The sequence below is a fragment of the Pezoporus wallicus genome, unplaced genomic scaffold (genome assembly GCF_028554395.1).
Source record: "Pezoporus wallicus isolate ANWC-B61680 ecotype Strahan unplaced genomic scaffold, APGP_CSIRO_Pwel_v1 contig_13161, whole genome shotgun sequence".
In the NCBI taxonomy this organism is placed as follows: Eukaryota; Metazoa; Chordata; class Aves; order Psittaciformes; family Psittacidae; genus Pezoporus; species Pezoporus wallicus.
In genome coordinates this window covers 189404-205462 of record NW_026636983.1, presented here as the reverse complement: position 1 = coordinate 205462, position 16059 = coordinate 189404, and the positions used below count along the sequence as shown (strand labels likewise).

At 61.2% G+C, this 16059-nt stretch overlaps 1 protein-coding gene and 1 long non-coding RNA gene across 9 annotated transcripts in view; both read left to right on the top strand.

Moving 5' to 3' along the window:
• Nucleotides 1-6200, top strand: part of AHDC1 (AT-hook DNA binding motif containing 1) — a 47802-nt gene extending 41602 nt beyond the window's left edge. For all 8 annotated transcript variants that reach the window (XM_057402471.1, XM_057402470.1, XM_057402477.1 and 5 more), the window contains 3 exons: nt 93-133; nt 664-5718; nt 5831-6200. In XM_057402471.1, coding sequence (XP_057258454.1) covers nt 93-133; nt 664-5675 — 5053 coding nt within the window. In that variant the 3' untranslated portion in view covers nt 5676-5718; nt 5831-6200. The remainder of the gene's footprint in view (nt 1-92; nt 134-663; nt 5719-5830) is intronic.
• Nucleotides 6201-6202: 2 nt separating this feature from the next.
• LOC130595588 (uncharacterized) lies at nt 6203-7737 on the top strand. The gene is made up of 2 exons (XR_008971347.1): nt 6203-6540; nt 7207-7737. It is a non-coding gene; the product is annotated as an uncharacterized LOC130595588 (long non-coding RNA).
• The last annotated feature ends 8322 nt before the right edge of the window (nt 7738-16059 follow it).

The window sequence follows — 16059 nt, the reverse complement described above, 5'->3', positions numbered from 1 at the left end:
TGCTGAGAGGAAGGCGTGGGCAGCCAGAGGTGTGTGTGTGTGTCCCCACCCCGAATGCTCGGGGCTGACCCTCGGCACCCCTTCCTTTGCAGAGAGCTCAAGTGCAATAGGAGGAGCAGCAGCAAAGCCGAGGGTAAGTCCCAGCCCTGGACCCACAGTGTTGCCCTCGGACCTCACAGCCCTGCCCCATAGGGCAAGATGGGGCAGCCCAGACCCCCACAGGCACTCCCCCACGTTGGAGGTGGCTGGAGCTGGGGCTGGCAGGGGTGGTCCTGCTGCTGGGGAGGGTCCAGACCCCATTTCCCAGTGCTGACAGGAGGTTGTAGTGAGGTGAGATCAGTCTCTGCTCCCAAGGAACAAGGGATGGGACAAGAGGAGACGGCCTCAAGCTGCTCCAGGGCAGGTTTAGATGGAGCTGAGGAACAATTCCTGCCCCAGAGGGTGCTCGGGCGTTGGAACAGGCTACCCAGGGCAGGGCTGCAGTCACCACCACTGCAAGTGTTCACACAGCGTGGAGACGAGGCCTCAGTGCCATGGGTTACTGCTGGGGAATGGTTGGACTGGATGATCTTAAAGGTCTTTTCCTCCCTATGATGAGCCGGCGGTGAATGAGGGTGGCAGGGACGGGCCCTCACTGTTCCCCCTCTCTCTGCCCCACAACAGGTCCCAGTGCCACCATCCCTGACCCCCATGTCAGCAACTGCTCGGCCAAGCGTCCCGCGGGGGAGGAGGAGGTCAGGATGCGTGTGAAGCCCCCGGGCCCAGTGGTAACGACCAGCGTTGTCCGTGGCTCCCCAGACTACGTGCGAGAGCCCAAGTTCTACCCGCCCGGGCACCCTGCGCAGCGGCCCCCGGCGTGCCCGGCGGAAAAGGCCTTATCCTGCAGCGTGCTGAGCTTCCCCGAGGGATCGTGCCGGGAGCACCAGGCGGGCTCGCTGCTGCACGGCGACCCGGCCGACCGCTGCCAGGGCGTGCACGGAGGCACCAAGGCGGCAGAGGACTTGCTGGGCTGCGCCGGCGAGCCCCGGATCCTGGGAGGGAGCACGGAGGAAGCAGCCGCCCGGGACCAGGCACCTAAAACCTTCCCCAACGTGACACTGGCCTCGGGCCGCTGCAACGTCGACAGCATCCTCGCCTTGCTGCGGAGCAAGTGCGGCAACGGGCACATCAACCTCCACCCGGTGGTGCAGCTCATCGACATCATGAAGGACCTCAACCGCCTCTCCGAGGACCTCAAGAGCAGCGGGGTGCACCTCGCCTGCGGCAGCATCCGCGGCGGTGGTGGCGATGCTGGTGGTGGCCACGAGGACAACCGCTTGCTGCCCACTGACCGCGACCTCCAGTACAGCTTCTTCTCCTCGCCCTCCCTGGCCAACAGCATCCGCAGCCCCGAGGAGCGGGGGGTGCTCTGCAAAACGGAGCCGCCGCGGCACCCCCGGCCCCCGGCCCGCGACGGAGACGCTGATGGTGGGGGGGGAAGCAGCTCGCAGCCCCCTGGTCACAGCGGAGCATCCAAAGCATCCACAGAGGAAGCCGGCTGCTCCCAGCCTGATGCTGGTGATTACTCGGACCTGGCCGAGGCGGACATCCTCAATGAACTGGCTTCCCTGGCATGCCCGGGGACGCAGCTGCTGGAGGCACAAGCGATGGAGCCGCAGCCCCAGTTGCTGCCAGCCCAAGAGCTGGATTCCCAATCCCGGCTGCTGGATTCGCAGTCCCTGGAGTCGCAGCCGCAGCTGCTCGATTCACAGAGCCTGGAGCCGCTGCCGGAGTCGCTGGAGCTGCAGAACCTGGAGCCGTTGGGGTTGCAGTCGCTGGAGCCGCTCTCCGAGTCCCTGGAGCTGCAGTCACTGGAGCCTTTATCCGAGTCCCTGGAGCTGCAGTCGCTGGAGCCGCTGGCGGAGCCGCTGGGGCTGCAGACGCTGGAGCCGCTGCCCGGGGCGCTGGAGCCGCCGCTGCTGGATGCTCGCGCACCGCTGCTGCCCACGGAGCCCGCGCTGATGGAGACGCAGCCGCTGGGCTCCATGTCGGAGCTGCTGGAGGCACAGCCGGGCTCTGGGGACCCGCTGCGGCTGCAGCCCCGGCTCGGGGGGTGCCCCCTGGGCAGCGTGGTGAAGCGGGGTCCCTGCGGGGGCCGGGGGGCCGGGCGCTGCGGTGAGGACCACCGCAAGTACGCCCTGCGCCGGACAGACAAGCCAAAGATGTTGTGCCGCCGGAGGAGGGCAGGGCGAGGGCGCCGCATGGACGTCACCCCCGAGAGCCGCGGCTTGTCCCCGCTCACCCTGCCCGCCGAGGTGCCCCCCGGTGCCGAGGAGCCCAGCGCCCCATTGCTGGCCCCGCCGCCACCCCCCGCCGCTCTGGACCCCGATGAGGTGCCCAAAGCCCCTGGGATGGGGAAGAAAAGCAAATGCCGGGGGGTGAGGAAGATGGTGGTGAAGATGGCCAAGATCCCCGTGTCCTTGGGGAGGAGGAACAAGACGACCTACAAGGTGTCATCGCTCAGCAGCAACTTGAACCTGGAGGGCAAGGAGCTGGCGGCCAGCAGCTCCATGGAGCCCACGCCGCTGCTCAAGATGAAGAACAACGGGCGCAACGTGGTGGTGGTCTTCCCGCCGGGTGAGATGCCCATCATCTTGAAGCGCAAGCGGGGCAGGCCTCCAAAGAACTTGCTGCTGGGCCAAGCCAAGCCTAAGGAGCCCACCCCGGAGGTGAAGAAGAGGAGGAGGAGGAAGCAGAAGCTCGCCTCCCCCCAGCCCTCCTACATCGCCGACACCAACGACAGCAAAGCCGACTACTCGGACGTGCTGGCCAAGCTGGCGTTCCTCAACCGGCAGAGCCAGTGCTCGGGGCGCTGCTCGCCGCCACGCTGCTGGACCCCGAGCGAGCCCGAGTCCATCCACCAGGCCCCCGACACCCAGAGCATCTCCCACTTCTTGCACCGCGTGCAGGGCTTCCGCCGGCGCGGCGGCAAAGCGGGGGGCTTCGGCGGGCGCGGGGGGGGCCACGCTGCCCGTGCCGCCCGCTGCTCCTTCAGTGATTTCTTTGAGGGCATCGGGAAGAAGAAGAAAGCCCCCAGCGCCCTCCACGCCGACGCCATGCACCCGCGCAAGCGGGGCCGCCCGGAGCCCGACCCCGTGGGCAAACCCAAGCGGAAGCGACGGGCTCGCAAGAACGGGGCTTTGTTCCCCGAGCCCAACCCCGGGCAGAGCTTCGGTGACGGCCCCGCCGAGTGGGGAGCCGGGGGGGACAAGGGCAGCCCATGGGCACCCCACCATGGGCACCCCAGCAGCCAGCCCGGCCGCAACGGTGGCTACCACGGGGCTGAGGCGAGACCGTTCCACGGGGCCGGGCTGGAGTCGGGCTCCTCCGGCCGGGCTGGCTTCTATGGTGGGAGCGCGGTGTCCTCGCAGGCGGAGGCTGGTCCGGAGCGGCACAGCCTCTTCACCGGGTACTTCCGCTCCCTGCTGGACTCGGATGACTCCTCCGACCTCCTGGACTTTGCCCTCTCGGCTTCGCGCTCCGAGTCCCGCAAGTCAGCAGCTGCCTACACATCCCCACCGGCGGCTCTGCCGGGGCAGCGGGGCCTGGCCGCGTACCCAGCGCGTGGTGGCAAAGTGGCCGCAGCCTCCTCCGGTGCCGAGGCTGCCTTCCATGCGGCCATGCAGGGCCGGCCGGCATTCCCACCCGGCCGTGCCGCTGCCAGCGCCGGCTATGGCGTAGCCCAAGGGTCATCGGAGTGCCGGGGGGCCGAGGCATTCCCAAAGCTGGCGCCACCCTCGGCCGTATCCCGGTCACCCACTGCGCACCCAGCGGCCACCGGCGCTCCGGGTTATTCCCCATACAGCAGCTATGGCGCTGGGCAGAGCGTGGCGCCGGCCAGCGTGTTCCCACCAGGAAAGCAGTACCCGTCAGCGCAGGACTGCCCCAACAGCAAGGACTGCAGCTTCGCCTACGGCAGCGGCAGCAGCCTCCCGTCCTCACCCAGCAGCGCCCATAGCGCCGGTTACGCGCCGCAGACAGCGGGTCCCAGCCTGCCGCTGGGCAAAGCCGCCTTCTTCAACAGCGCAGAGCAAGGGGGGCAGTTCTCGAGCGCGGCGCACACCCCGCTGCGCTGCGACAGCCGCGCCAGCACCGTGTCCCCCGGCGGCTACATGGTGCCCAAGGGGTCCGCTTCCTTCCAGCCTTCCCCCGAGAACTGCCGGCAGTTCCCCAGCGCCGCGCCGTGGGCTTTCCGGCAGGGCTATGGTGGGTTGGATTGGAGCTCGGAGGCCTTCAGCCAGCTCTACAACCCGGGCTTTGAGTGTCACCTCAACGAGCCCAACGTCATCCTGGATATCTCCAACTACACTCCGCAGAAAGCCAAGCAGCAAACGGTCTCGGAGACCTTCTCCGAGTCCTCCTCCGACAGCACCCAGTTCAACCAACCGGCCAGCTACCGGCGCGCCAACAGCGAGGCGTCCTCCAGCGAGGGCCAGTCCAGCCTCTCCAGCCTGGAGAAGCTGATGATGGACTGGAATGAGGCATCCTCCGCCCCGGGCTACAACTGGAACCAGAGCGTCCTCTTCCAGAGCAACTCCAAGCCTGGGCGAGGCCGGCGGAAGAAGGTGGACATGTTCGACACTTCCCACCTCAACTTCTCCTCCTCCTCCTCCTCCTCCTCCGTGTACCCCTCCAAGAGGAACACGGGACCCCGGCAGCCCCGGGGCTCCCGGGGCGCTTGTGCCTCCAAGAAGGAGAGGGGGACGGGCAAAGCCAAGTTCCACACCAAGTCGCAAGCAGTGAACCCCCTCTTCCAGGAGAGCACGGACCTGGGCTTGGACTACTACAGCGGGGACAGCAGCATGTCCCCCCTGCCCTCCCAGTCCCGGGGCTTCGGGGTGGGCGAGCGGGACCCCTGCGACTACGCCGGCCCCTATTCCATGAACCCCTCCACCCCCTCGGATGGGACCTTTGTGCAGGGGTTCCAGAGCGACTCCCCTGGGCTGGGGCAGCCGGATTTGGAGAGCAAGCACTTCCCTGCCCTCCCGCCCCAGCTGGCGGCCCCGGGCCAGCAGACGGTGTTCGAGGCCGGCTTGCAGAAAGCCTTCTCGCCCAACTGCTCGCCAACGCTGGCCTTCAAGGAGGACCTGCGGGCGGGCTCCCTGCGCAAGCTGCCCGCCTGCGACTCGCTCAAGCACAGCATGCAGGGGGGGGCCCTGCCGCAGGCCCCGCACTTGGCGTGCCGCGATCTCCCCATGCCTCAAGCGCACTACGAGTCCCCCAGTTGCAAAAACCCCCCGTACTGGTATTCGCCCAACGCCAGCACCCGCAGCCCCTCGTACGACGGCAAAGCGGGGGCCGGGATGCTGGTAGACTTCATGGGCAGGACGGACCCCCCGTGCCTGAACCCCCACTTGAGCAGCCCCAGCAGCACCCACCCCTCCAAGGGCGAGAAGGAGCCCTTGGAGATGTCGCGGGCCCATCACCGGGGTCCCTACGCTTGCCCCTTGATCAATGACTTGAACATCTCCCCCGTACCGAGAGACTCAATGCTGCAGCTGCAGGACAACTACAGGTACCCCAGTTTTGCACCCCAAGGGCACCCCGTCATGGCCCCCACCCAGAAGAGCGGGTTTTTGGGACCCATGGTAGAGCAGCAGCACCCCGAGGACACTTTTACGGTCACCTCATTGTAGTGTCTGCAGACGTGCCAACCGGACGACGAGGTTTTGTTACAGGGTAGGTGGGGGAGAGCCTGGAGGTGATGGTGGGGAGGTGGTGCTGGGGGACACAGGGTCTCCTCATCGTGTGTCCCCCCCCCTCCTCTCTCTGTGTTGTGTTTCTTTTGCAGAGGTAATTTAGCCAGCACTTTTTTTCTGGAACACTTTTCAAGTTCTGTATTTAACTGGGATTGGAACCGTTTGTTTGTTTTCTATAAAAAAACACCCAAAAAAACACCAAAAAAAATATTAAAAAAGGAAAAAAAAAGAAAAAAAAAAGAAAAATATTTAAAAAGATCAAAAATAAGTGAAATGAAAGGATAAAAAAACATTAATAACGGACGAAGAGCGAAACCCCCCCGTGTTCTCCCTGCTCCGCACTTAATCCCGCTCCGCCTGCCAACTGCCTGGCTCTGCTTCCCGGCCGTGCCGCCCTCCTCCCGCCCCGCAGCAGGACAATCGCATGGATGGACGGATGGACGGACGGACCCACGGATGGACAGACGGACCCATGGATGGATGGATGGATGGATGCATGGATGGACGGATGGCGCAGCCCCACCGAGCCCAGGGGCACAGGCAGGGCGCAGGCAGGAGGTGGCCATGGGGGTCAGCAGTGGGTGCCCCCTGCCCGCAGCCTGGCCAGGGGACAAGGGCAGCCCCTTGGCTGCCCCCGGGGGGGCCGCTTTGGGGATCTTTTGTTTCTTGTTTTCCCTCCCCGTCCGCTCCCCCGCCGGGTGCTTTCCGTGCCGGATGGATGCCAATGGGTGTTTGGGAGCGCTGACCCCCACCAGGCTCTGGCAGCTTCGCCAGCGGGGCTCAGAGATGCCACCGTCGCCCGGTAAGTGCCAATGCATCCCTGTGCCCACCCGGTGCTCAGCGCCCCCGGAAGGTGGGGTGGGGATGGGTGCTGGGTGCTCTGTGCTTTCCAATGGGGTTTCCAGTGAGGTTCACCCACTGGGTGCTCCTAGCCCCTTTTGGGCTGCAAGCACTCGACCCGGGTGTTGCCCCATGGCCAAACTTCAAACTGGGGACCCCAAATGCCCCAGTGTCTGTGGGTGGATGGAGCTAGGATGCAGGGTGCTGAACCATGGGTTGTGGGGTGCTGGGTGCTAGAGCTGGGATATGGGGTGCCCCAGAGCCCTGGATATATGGGTGTCAGACAGGGGTGGGCAGGACCCCAAACCTCTGCGTATTGTGGGTGCCTGATAGGGGTGGACAGGACCCCAAATCCCTGGGTACCAGATGGAGGGTGGGCAGAGCCCCAGACCCTTGGATACGTGGGTGCCAACCCCTGGGTGTGTGGGTACCAAGCCTTTGGGTATGTGGGTGTTGGATGGAGGGTGGGCAGAACCCCATGGGTACCTGGGTGCCAAACCCCTGGGTGCATGAATGGGCTCCCTTAACCCACACTGTCCCCCATCCTTACCAAGCGGGTGCCCCATCACTGTGCCGTCCCACTGGCACCCAGGGGGGCACTGACCCATCTCTCCCCTCTCCCCACCAGCCACAGCACCCATCCTGGCTGCCGGAGCAGAGAGGAGAGGAGAGGAGGGCACTGCTGGGGGGGGGTACCCCGGCCCCATTGCCCCCCGCTTGGCCCCCGCCTCGGCCGTGGCGCCGGCGCCGCGTTCTCTCTCGGAGGGGACTCTTTTAACCGTTTCCTTTTGGGGTTTTTATCGGAGGGAATTTTCATTTTCTGCACAAAACCAGCAATTGTAAATACTTTTGAAGAAAAGCTTAAAAAAAAACCCACAAAAAAATGTTTAGGGAGAAAAAAAAATCCTAAAAAGCTGAAAATTCACATTAAATACTAAAAGACAGAGCCACGCACCGGAGGGAGAAGCAACGGAGCGGCCGAGAGGTGAATATGCAGGAGAGAAGAGCAAAAACCCACCCGTATGCACTGAGTAAAGATTTATTTACAGCTCAAATCGACCTAAAAAATGAGAAAGACAAAAAAAAAAAAAAAACAAAGGAACAATAACCTATTTATTGTATATAATGTTTTATTATAAATCGTGTCTTGTATATTGCATTCTGTACCTCTGCTGTGGTTTTGTGGTGTGCAGCTCCCGCATGGGTCCCGTGGCTTTCCGTTGCCTTTTTTTAATGCCCAGGACTTGAGGTCTTATTTTTATGATGCTGATGCTGAAGAAGAAGGGGTTTGGGAGTGGGGGGTGGGGGGGGGGTGGGGGAGGGGGGTGGGTTTTTTGGCAGGATGCACCCAAAGACCCAAATTTGTATGAAAAAATAGAAAAAAAAAGAAAGAGTTTAACAAAAAAAATCATCAGAAAATTAAAAAAAAAAAAAAAAAGGGAGGAAAAATATCAGGAGAGAACTGGATTCCAGAGCCTTTGGTGGGGAGGTTGGGATGGGGCAATAGGGGGGGCACCGTGGTCCCCAATGCAGTGATGAGCTCAGGGTGTGGGTGTGTGTGGATGCCAATGGGGGGCTTTGGGCTTCTCTGTCCCCCCTATGTGTGATGTATGTGTGTCCCCACCAAGGGTTTGGCTCTATAGAGCTTTGTGGACTGTGCAAAACTAACCAACATGAAAAACAGAGGGGGAAATGCCCTTCAGGGCTAAAAATGGACAAAAACCAGGGGGAAAACACCCCAAATCTGGTCAAAAGAGCCCCTAAAACCCAAACCCAACCAAGAAGAGAGGAAAATGCCCTGAAATGGCTAAAAATTAACAAAATCCAGGGGTAAAACACCCCATGTCTGGTCACAACAGCCCCATGCTGCCCACCCCCAGCCAGAGAGAACCACCCTGGTGCCCCCCCGTCCCCCCTGTCCCCTCGCCTGGTTTTTGTGTTCTTTAGGAAGGAATTTTTAATAGGCACTTTTTTTATATTAAAAAGAATCCTCTATATTGAGCCATGGCCGCTGCCTTCTTGCTTTGGGGGAGGGAGGGGAGGGGGCCGTTCCCACCTGGAACTGAGGGGGGAATGGCATCCAGCCTAATTGCAGTGGAAGGGGGAGTCCCACTGTGGGTGACCTCAGTGGGGTGGCTCAGGGCTGTGTGTGAATCACTTAACTGCTTGGCTGGGTGGGATGGGTGCCCACCCCCTTTGGCACCCATAGGGCACCCAAGAGGGGGAGAAATAGAATCTCCACAGTATGGAGGTGATGGATGGGAACTGTAAAGGTGCAAAAATGAGGAAAATAAGCCCTGCAAAAGAACACTCACAAATAAATCCAACTTCCAGGACTGGGAAGATGAAGGCTGCAGCATCCTTTGGGAGAGGAGAGGGGGGGGTTGGAGGGGGGGGGAACCAGCTACCTGTGGGTGGGAGAGGTTGGTGATCCCGGCGGGGTCAGGGCTGCTGCAGTGAAGTGCTTGTGCAGCAATGGGGGGGCCGGGGGGAGGCAGGAGGTTGCTATGGAGAGGAACACACGGTGCATACTGATGGCGGGGGGGGGCTGCCAGCGCTGCCGCAGCCCAGGGAGATGTCAGTGTTGTGCAAGGAGAGCACGGGGAGGGGGACACCCAACCTCAATGGTGGTCTTGGGGACCAGCAAAGAGAGCCTGGTCCTATGCAGCCCCCCTAAGACCCACTCTCAGTGCAGGATGGGGGGTGTGGGGTGTGTGCCAATCCCTGTATCCCAGGTTAAGGTGGCTGGGAATGTGATGGAGGCTCTATTTCCACCCCCACACACACTCCCTCTGTGCATGCTCACACAGGGCCTTGCAGGGGTGCACTTGCACCCCTAATGCCCCATGCTGGAGCTTCACCCAGTGAGCTCCGTTGCTCCCATGGGCCATTCCCAGCACCCAGGCTGGGATACTGCCCATGGGAGCAGATGCGGGAGCTGTCCCTAGGGATGCTGCTCATGTCTGGCACAAGCAGTGCCTCCCGTCCTTTGGGGGGGTCACCCCAATATTGTGCTCTCACCCGGGTGGGCACCAGATACCAACCCCACCTTGACATTGCTTACTGGGGAAACTGAAGCAGGGGACTATGGTCCCCATGCCATGGCTGTGCCCATCTTGCACCCACCCTAAAGGGTAATGCTACTCCTGGGGGATTGTTAGGGGTTCATCCCATTCCCTCCTTGTCTCCAAAGCAATGCTTCCCACAACCATCAAATTTAGTCTTTTCCCCCCATTTCAGCTCACAGAAAGCAGCGCTAAAGGAGGACAAAACCCACTGCAGCTGCATTAGTGCCCAGGTAAGGCAGGCACAAACACGTACAGCACTGGGGTGAACAGGGAAAGGAATCCCACTGGGAGGTAGGCAAATCCCACGGGGAGGCATGGCCTGGCATGGCCACAGCCTCACCAGGATGTCCAGTGCTTGAAGCACAGCTTGATTTCATTGACTTCATTTAGTTCTTATTCTTTAAGCTTCAGCTCTCCCTCTCGAGCAGTGAGCGCCGCTTCAGAGGCTGAAAAGCCTCGTGATGGGGCTGATTGTTGGGTTTGGCCAGCAAAGGTTGCTTGGGATAGTGGGAGAAAGAAAAGATGTCAAAATCGAGGGAGAAAGTGGTTATTTGGCTATTTCTTTAGCAAAGGCCTCTGAGAGATGCTTATGGGGGCACCCAGGCATGGTGCACACAGTGCCCAGTGGATATGGGATGAGCAGGACAAGGGAAGCCTGGTCCCCCACATGTGGCTGTACCTGTACATGATGGAGATTATGATGTTAATGAAGCAGAGAGGAGGTTTCTGGCCTCTCATGGTGGTTACGATGCTGGAGCAGGCAATGGAGCTGCACAGAGCCCAGGGATGCTGCAAGGACAGTGGGATGAGGGATGCTCCACATCCCAAGCAAGAGGGGTCCAGGGCTGACCCCAGAGCCGTAGGGAATGGAGATGGAAGGAGGCTCATTGTGCTGCTGCCATGAGCAGGAAGGGCTGTGCCACCATTCCGGCTTTTTCCATCCCCTTGGAAACAAGGCAGGAATTTGCCTGCCCATGGCATGGAGACGGATCCAAGGGTACAAGGCTGGGAAAATGCCCCCTATCCCATGAGGAATGTGCCAGGGCAGGGGATGGTGCACATGAATGCACATCCAGACCTGGCTCCACCATCCCTTTGGCACATGGGATGTCATCGTCCATGCCAAACTCACCCCCGTACCAGCACGCAGCACCAGCTCTGCTGCCATCCGCTGGTACCTGGAGCAGGATGAGGGCTGTGCCACCCACCCCAGCCCTGCAGTGGAAGCCGAGGCGGGGAGCAGCAGCAGGACCCTGCCTTCATCCCGCTGCTTGGATCTGACCAGGAGATTTGGCCACCCCCTTCCTCTTCAAATTAATGGCTGTGCCGTGAAGGAAATTGAAGCCATTATTCTTAGCTTGCATCCTTTATACCCACCAACTTCAACCACTTGACATGCTAATCACAAGCTAACGAGGAAGGGAGGCGATTTCCCACGTCAGACCTGCAATCCAGTGCATCTGGCAGCAGGAGTGGGGAGCATCCTGAGCCGGGGGCCACCAGCACCTCAACACCAGCATGCCCAGCCCCTTCCACCCTGCTGTAGCCCCCCAAAGCTGCTGCCACCCCACGCTGTCCGCATCCAGGACCCTTGTGGAGGGATGTGGGGTGATGCCGTTGCTCCCCGGGGACACCCCGCGCATCCCTGCTGCACGAAGAGCCTCAGCGCCAGCAGCGCGGATCCCAGCTGGAGGAACCAGACCACCCCTGCTGCTCCCAGAGGAAGGGCAAGGCCCTTGGAAGAGATTTCCACGTCCCCTCCGCCCGCAGCAGCTCCCCCTGAGCCTCGGCGCGTTCATCGCACCCTCTGCAGGGCTGCGTCTGCCCGGCCCCATCCATCCCAGCCTGGCCTGAGCCCAGCCGCCAGCCGGCCAGAGAGCTCTGGAGTCCATTAACATTCCCCCCCGAGCGATTTAATCCCCCCCTCTCTGTGCCCTGGCTCTGGCTTTTAACTCGGGTTTAATCAAGCCCAGCCTGGCGCCTTCTAAATCACCGGGGCGGATGGCACCCAGCTCGCCGCATGGCACATGGGTGCTGTGGGTGCGCTCTGCAGCGGGAGGCGGGGGCAGCCCAGGGCAGAGCCATTCCAAGAGGTCTCCACTCTCCAGTGACTGGAAAAGGCGTTTTGGAGCCGGAGGAGCTGAGATCAGCAGAGCAGGGGCCAGCAAAGGCAGGGAATCAAAGCAAAGGCTATTGCAGGGGTTGCTGTTAATACCGGCTGCATGAGGATGGCCTCGGGGGGAGCTGGCACCGAGGGGGTGGGCTGTGTCCACAGGGCAGGCTGGGGTCCACGGGGAAGGAGGAGGGTTTGGCTGCTGGATGCTTGGATTCGTTCCTAGCACCCACTGATGGGGGGCACAGGGTCTGGGGCCCCACTGGGGTGGGAGGTGATGCTGCCTGCACCCATGTTCCTAAGCCGAAGCACTAAGGTGTTTGGGGAGGACCAGAGGGATGCAGGGGGATGCCCCCCCTCTCCCCCCCCCCCCCCCCCCCGGGGTTTCACCACATCACTGCCGTAAAGGGAGCAGAGCCCCTCTGGGGGTCCTGGATGGGGCTCTGTGGGGTGATGGTGGCTTTTTCCAGCCATGTCCTGTGGGATGGAGGCGGGATCAGTGCTGGCTGTGGGGCTGGCTGAGGGGTCTGGGGGTGATGTGCGGGAACCAAGGGGCAGGATGTGGCATTTTGGGGAGCAAAGCATGAGCCCAAGTGGTGTTTGGGGGTCCCAGCTGTGTGGGTTATCAGCAGTGGCAGAAGCGTGGAGCTTCCCGGCTCCTGGGGGAGGGATTAAGGGGATTATATTATTATTTGTTATCGCTGAGGGGGGAAGAAATAAGGAAGAAGCCTTCATCGCTGGGAACTGTGCCTAATCAGAGCTCCCTGCTTCCGCACAGACAGCCCAGGATGGATCCTGATGGATGGATAGATGCTGAGCATGTGCTGGGGCTGTGGATGCCTGGGGGAGGGCCTTGCATTAGGATGAAGGGAACACCTATTGACACCCCAGCATCTCTGCAGGATGGGGACAAACTGGGCTGCGGTCCCCCCTACTTGCTGAAGCTATGTGCCATGCAGTGATGCGCTAAGGGGCATGCCCAGAGGTGCAGGGGTTAGAGGCATACTGGCATGTGGGGACATGAATGAGATCAACATGGGCTCTGGTAAGGGGAGCAGGAGGATGAGGAGGGTCCAGCTGAGCCAGGTCCCCATGAACCCAGGTCTGGGGATAGAGATACCCAAGGACACCCATCACAGCTCTTCCTGCAGGGCCTGGGGAACCCAAGGACAACCACATTCATTACACTGCCCCTTCCAAGCGCACACCTCTAGTTTTGCCTTCAAAGCCCCCCGTTTCCAGCCAAGCCCTGCTCAAACGTGGGGTGCAAGCACAGGGCAGCTCCTCTCCAATCCTGCCTTGCCCATAGCCAGGCTGAAGCCAGCACCACCACCACCAAAAGCTCATCATTAGAGCTGCTTCCCCACACCCTTCCTTTAGTCTTTTATTTAGACTTTCTGGCTCTTGTTTTTGCACCGGCGAGCGCTGCTGGAGCGCACAGAAATCCTTCAGATCTCGGCTGGCAGCAGAGCTCTGCCTAATCACAGTCATTATCTGGAAGCAGGTAATGGGCATCTTTCCCATGTTAATGTGAAAACAGAAGCAGCGAGAGCAGGACACTGGGGAGGATGGGGCTCGCTCCCGCTCACTGCTCCTGAGCACGTGTTGGGTGCTGGTGGCTTTCAGGCGGGTGCAGTGAGGGGTCCAGCGGCTTGCGCTCAATGCATCAGGCAGGAAGGGGCTGTATCCTGCATGGGCAGAGCTCGTCCTTGCTGCCACCGCGATGCAAGCACCGGGCCTGTGTTTTGGGCAGCGGTGGTGGCGTCTTCCTCCTCCCCGCGCCACCGTCGGAGCTTGCCCCCGGCTCGGCCCAGCGTGGCCGGGTCCTCCGCTAACAAGGACTCGTCCCTTTCATCGCCAGGGGCGGGAGGGGCCGGAGCTGGAGGTGAGAGCCGCGGGTGCCCGCCGGGGCCGGGAGGGGAAGGTTCCGTGGCGCTGGAGTTTCGTTTGCTGCGATACCATTAACGAGTGAGCAAAGGTTGCGGAGTCTCCATGGAGACAAGACAGCAAAGCGAGCCCGAGCGGCTCTGCGCCGGGGTTACAGCTGATTAGGAAATGTCAGCGCAACGGCAACTGCCCGGCGCCACGCTGGCCCGGGGACCTGCGCATCCCATCATCCTGGGGGTCCCAGTGCATCCCATCCATCCTGGGGGTCCCAGTGCATCCCATCATCCTGGGCGTCCCAATGCAACCCATCATCCTGGGGGTCCCAGTGCGTCCCATCATCCTGGGGGTCCCAGTGCATCCCATCCATCCCAGGGGTCCAAGTGCATCCCATGCATCCTGGGGGTCCAAGTGCATCCCGTCATCCTGGGGGTCCAAGTGCATCCCATCATCGCAGTGGTCCCTGTGCACCCAATCATCCTGGGGGTCCCAGCACATCCTATCATTGCAGCTGTACCAGTGCATCCCGTCCATCCCGGGGGTCCAAGTGCACCTCATCTATCCCAGTGTGCCACTGGACCACCGCATACTGTGTGCATCCCACCCATCCCAGGAGTCCCAGTGCATCCCAGGTACCTCATGTGCATCCCACCCACCCCAGTGTCCCACTGCATCCCATCCGTCCCAGTGTCCCACTGCACCACGGGTACCTTGTGCACATCCCATTCATCCCAGTGTCCCACTGCATCCCATCCGTCCCAGTGTGCCACTGCACCCCAGGCACCTCATGCATCCTGTGCATCCCATGTGTCCTGTGCTCCCTGCCCATCCCCAATGCTCCATTGCATCCCAGCTACCTTGCGCATCCCATGCATGTCCCAGGCATCCTGTACACCCTGTTCATCCCATGTGCCCCATTGCATCCCTTGTGTAAGGCTGGCACATGGGCTCTGATAAGGTGCCATGGAGGATGACCCCTCTTCCCATCCCCAAATGAGGCTGGACAAGCTGGATCCCGCCTCATTTCCCCAGGAGCAAAGCCCAGGCTGAGGGAAAGGGATTGGGATGAACCTGGAGGGGGGGAAACAATTTGTGCCAGGGGGTTATCAGTTGCTTGGATGTGGCTAGAGCCCACTTAGGAGGGAGGCAGGAGCAGCCCCACTGCCCTTCCCCATCCCCTACAGCATCCTTTACCTCCAGCAGGATGCAGGGAGGCACCAGGCAGGCGAGAGCATCCCTCTTGTACAGACACAAGTGTCAAGGGGTACAGGGAGGGGGCTGGCTCCTGCAATTTAGCAGGTATTATTTGGCAGCTATAAACAGAGCCTCTCGCACAGCCGGGGAGAGATAAAGGTTGCAGTGCAGATACAGATTAGGTGGTTCCCTTGAGGCTGTGACACCTTGAGATAGAAGCAGCTCTTCTTCAAGGGAACAGCTTGCTGGCAGCCTGGAAAACCTGGAGCTGAGCAGCCTCCAGCAGCATCGCACCCTTTGCTTTGCACCCATAGGACTGGGATGTGGGGTGCTGGGAGCACAAGGGGCTGAGCATTGCACTGAAAGGGGATAATGCAAAAACGGGGAAGCAATGGGTGTTTGCAGCACATGTGTGTGCCAAGGAGAGACCAAAGGGAATGGAAGCAGTGACAGAGAGACCCAGGATGACTGTGCCCATCGGTGATGCCCATGGCAGTGATGTCGGCTCCTCAATGGGAGCAGCAGTAATTTAATCCCCATGGTTTGGTTTAGTGCACTCTGAGCATTCAGAGCTTGGTGTCCTGGTACCTTTCACCCTGCTCTGCAGCCATGAGCATCACCCTGGCTCTGCTGAGGACCAGGCTGGGCTGCAGGATGCTGCCAAGGACCCCTAAGTGATGCAGTGGTGGAGGGACCAGGATGCATGGCCATGTGCAGTGAGTGCGACCCATCCCCATGTCCCACTGCCAGCCCCAGTCTTTAAACCAGGCTCATTTAAGCCACCCTCCCACCCCCCGAACCCTGGTTTGGGGGCTGGAATCGGGTGGGGTCTCGGGACCCCCTGTCCTGGTTTGGGGGCTGGAGGTGAATGGGCCCCCCCCCATCCCTTCACCTTCCCTCCTCCTGCCCCTCATCCCCGTCCCTTAACCCCCACCCCACACTCCTGCCCCACAGCTCCCAGCCCTGACCCCCGACCTGCCCACGCCCCCCGCCCCAGCTCCACTTGCCCCCTCCCGCCCTGGAGTGACTCCCCCGCTCCTCCAGGTGGAACTTTCCCCTCAGGGTGTGAGACCATAGAGGCGAAAGGCAATACCAAACGCGAGCTCTCCCGGGGAGGGCAGAAGAGACAAACTCCTTTCCCCCAAGGCCGCCTGGAAGGATATTGAGCTGTGTCCCCCACAGAATTAGATGCGTGTTTTAAAGATGTTGTGGCTTTGAGTGG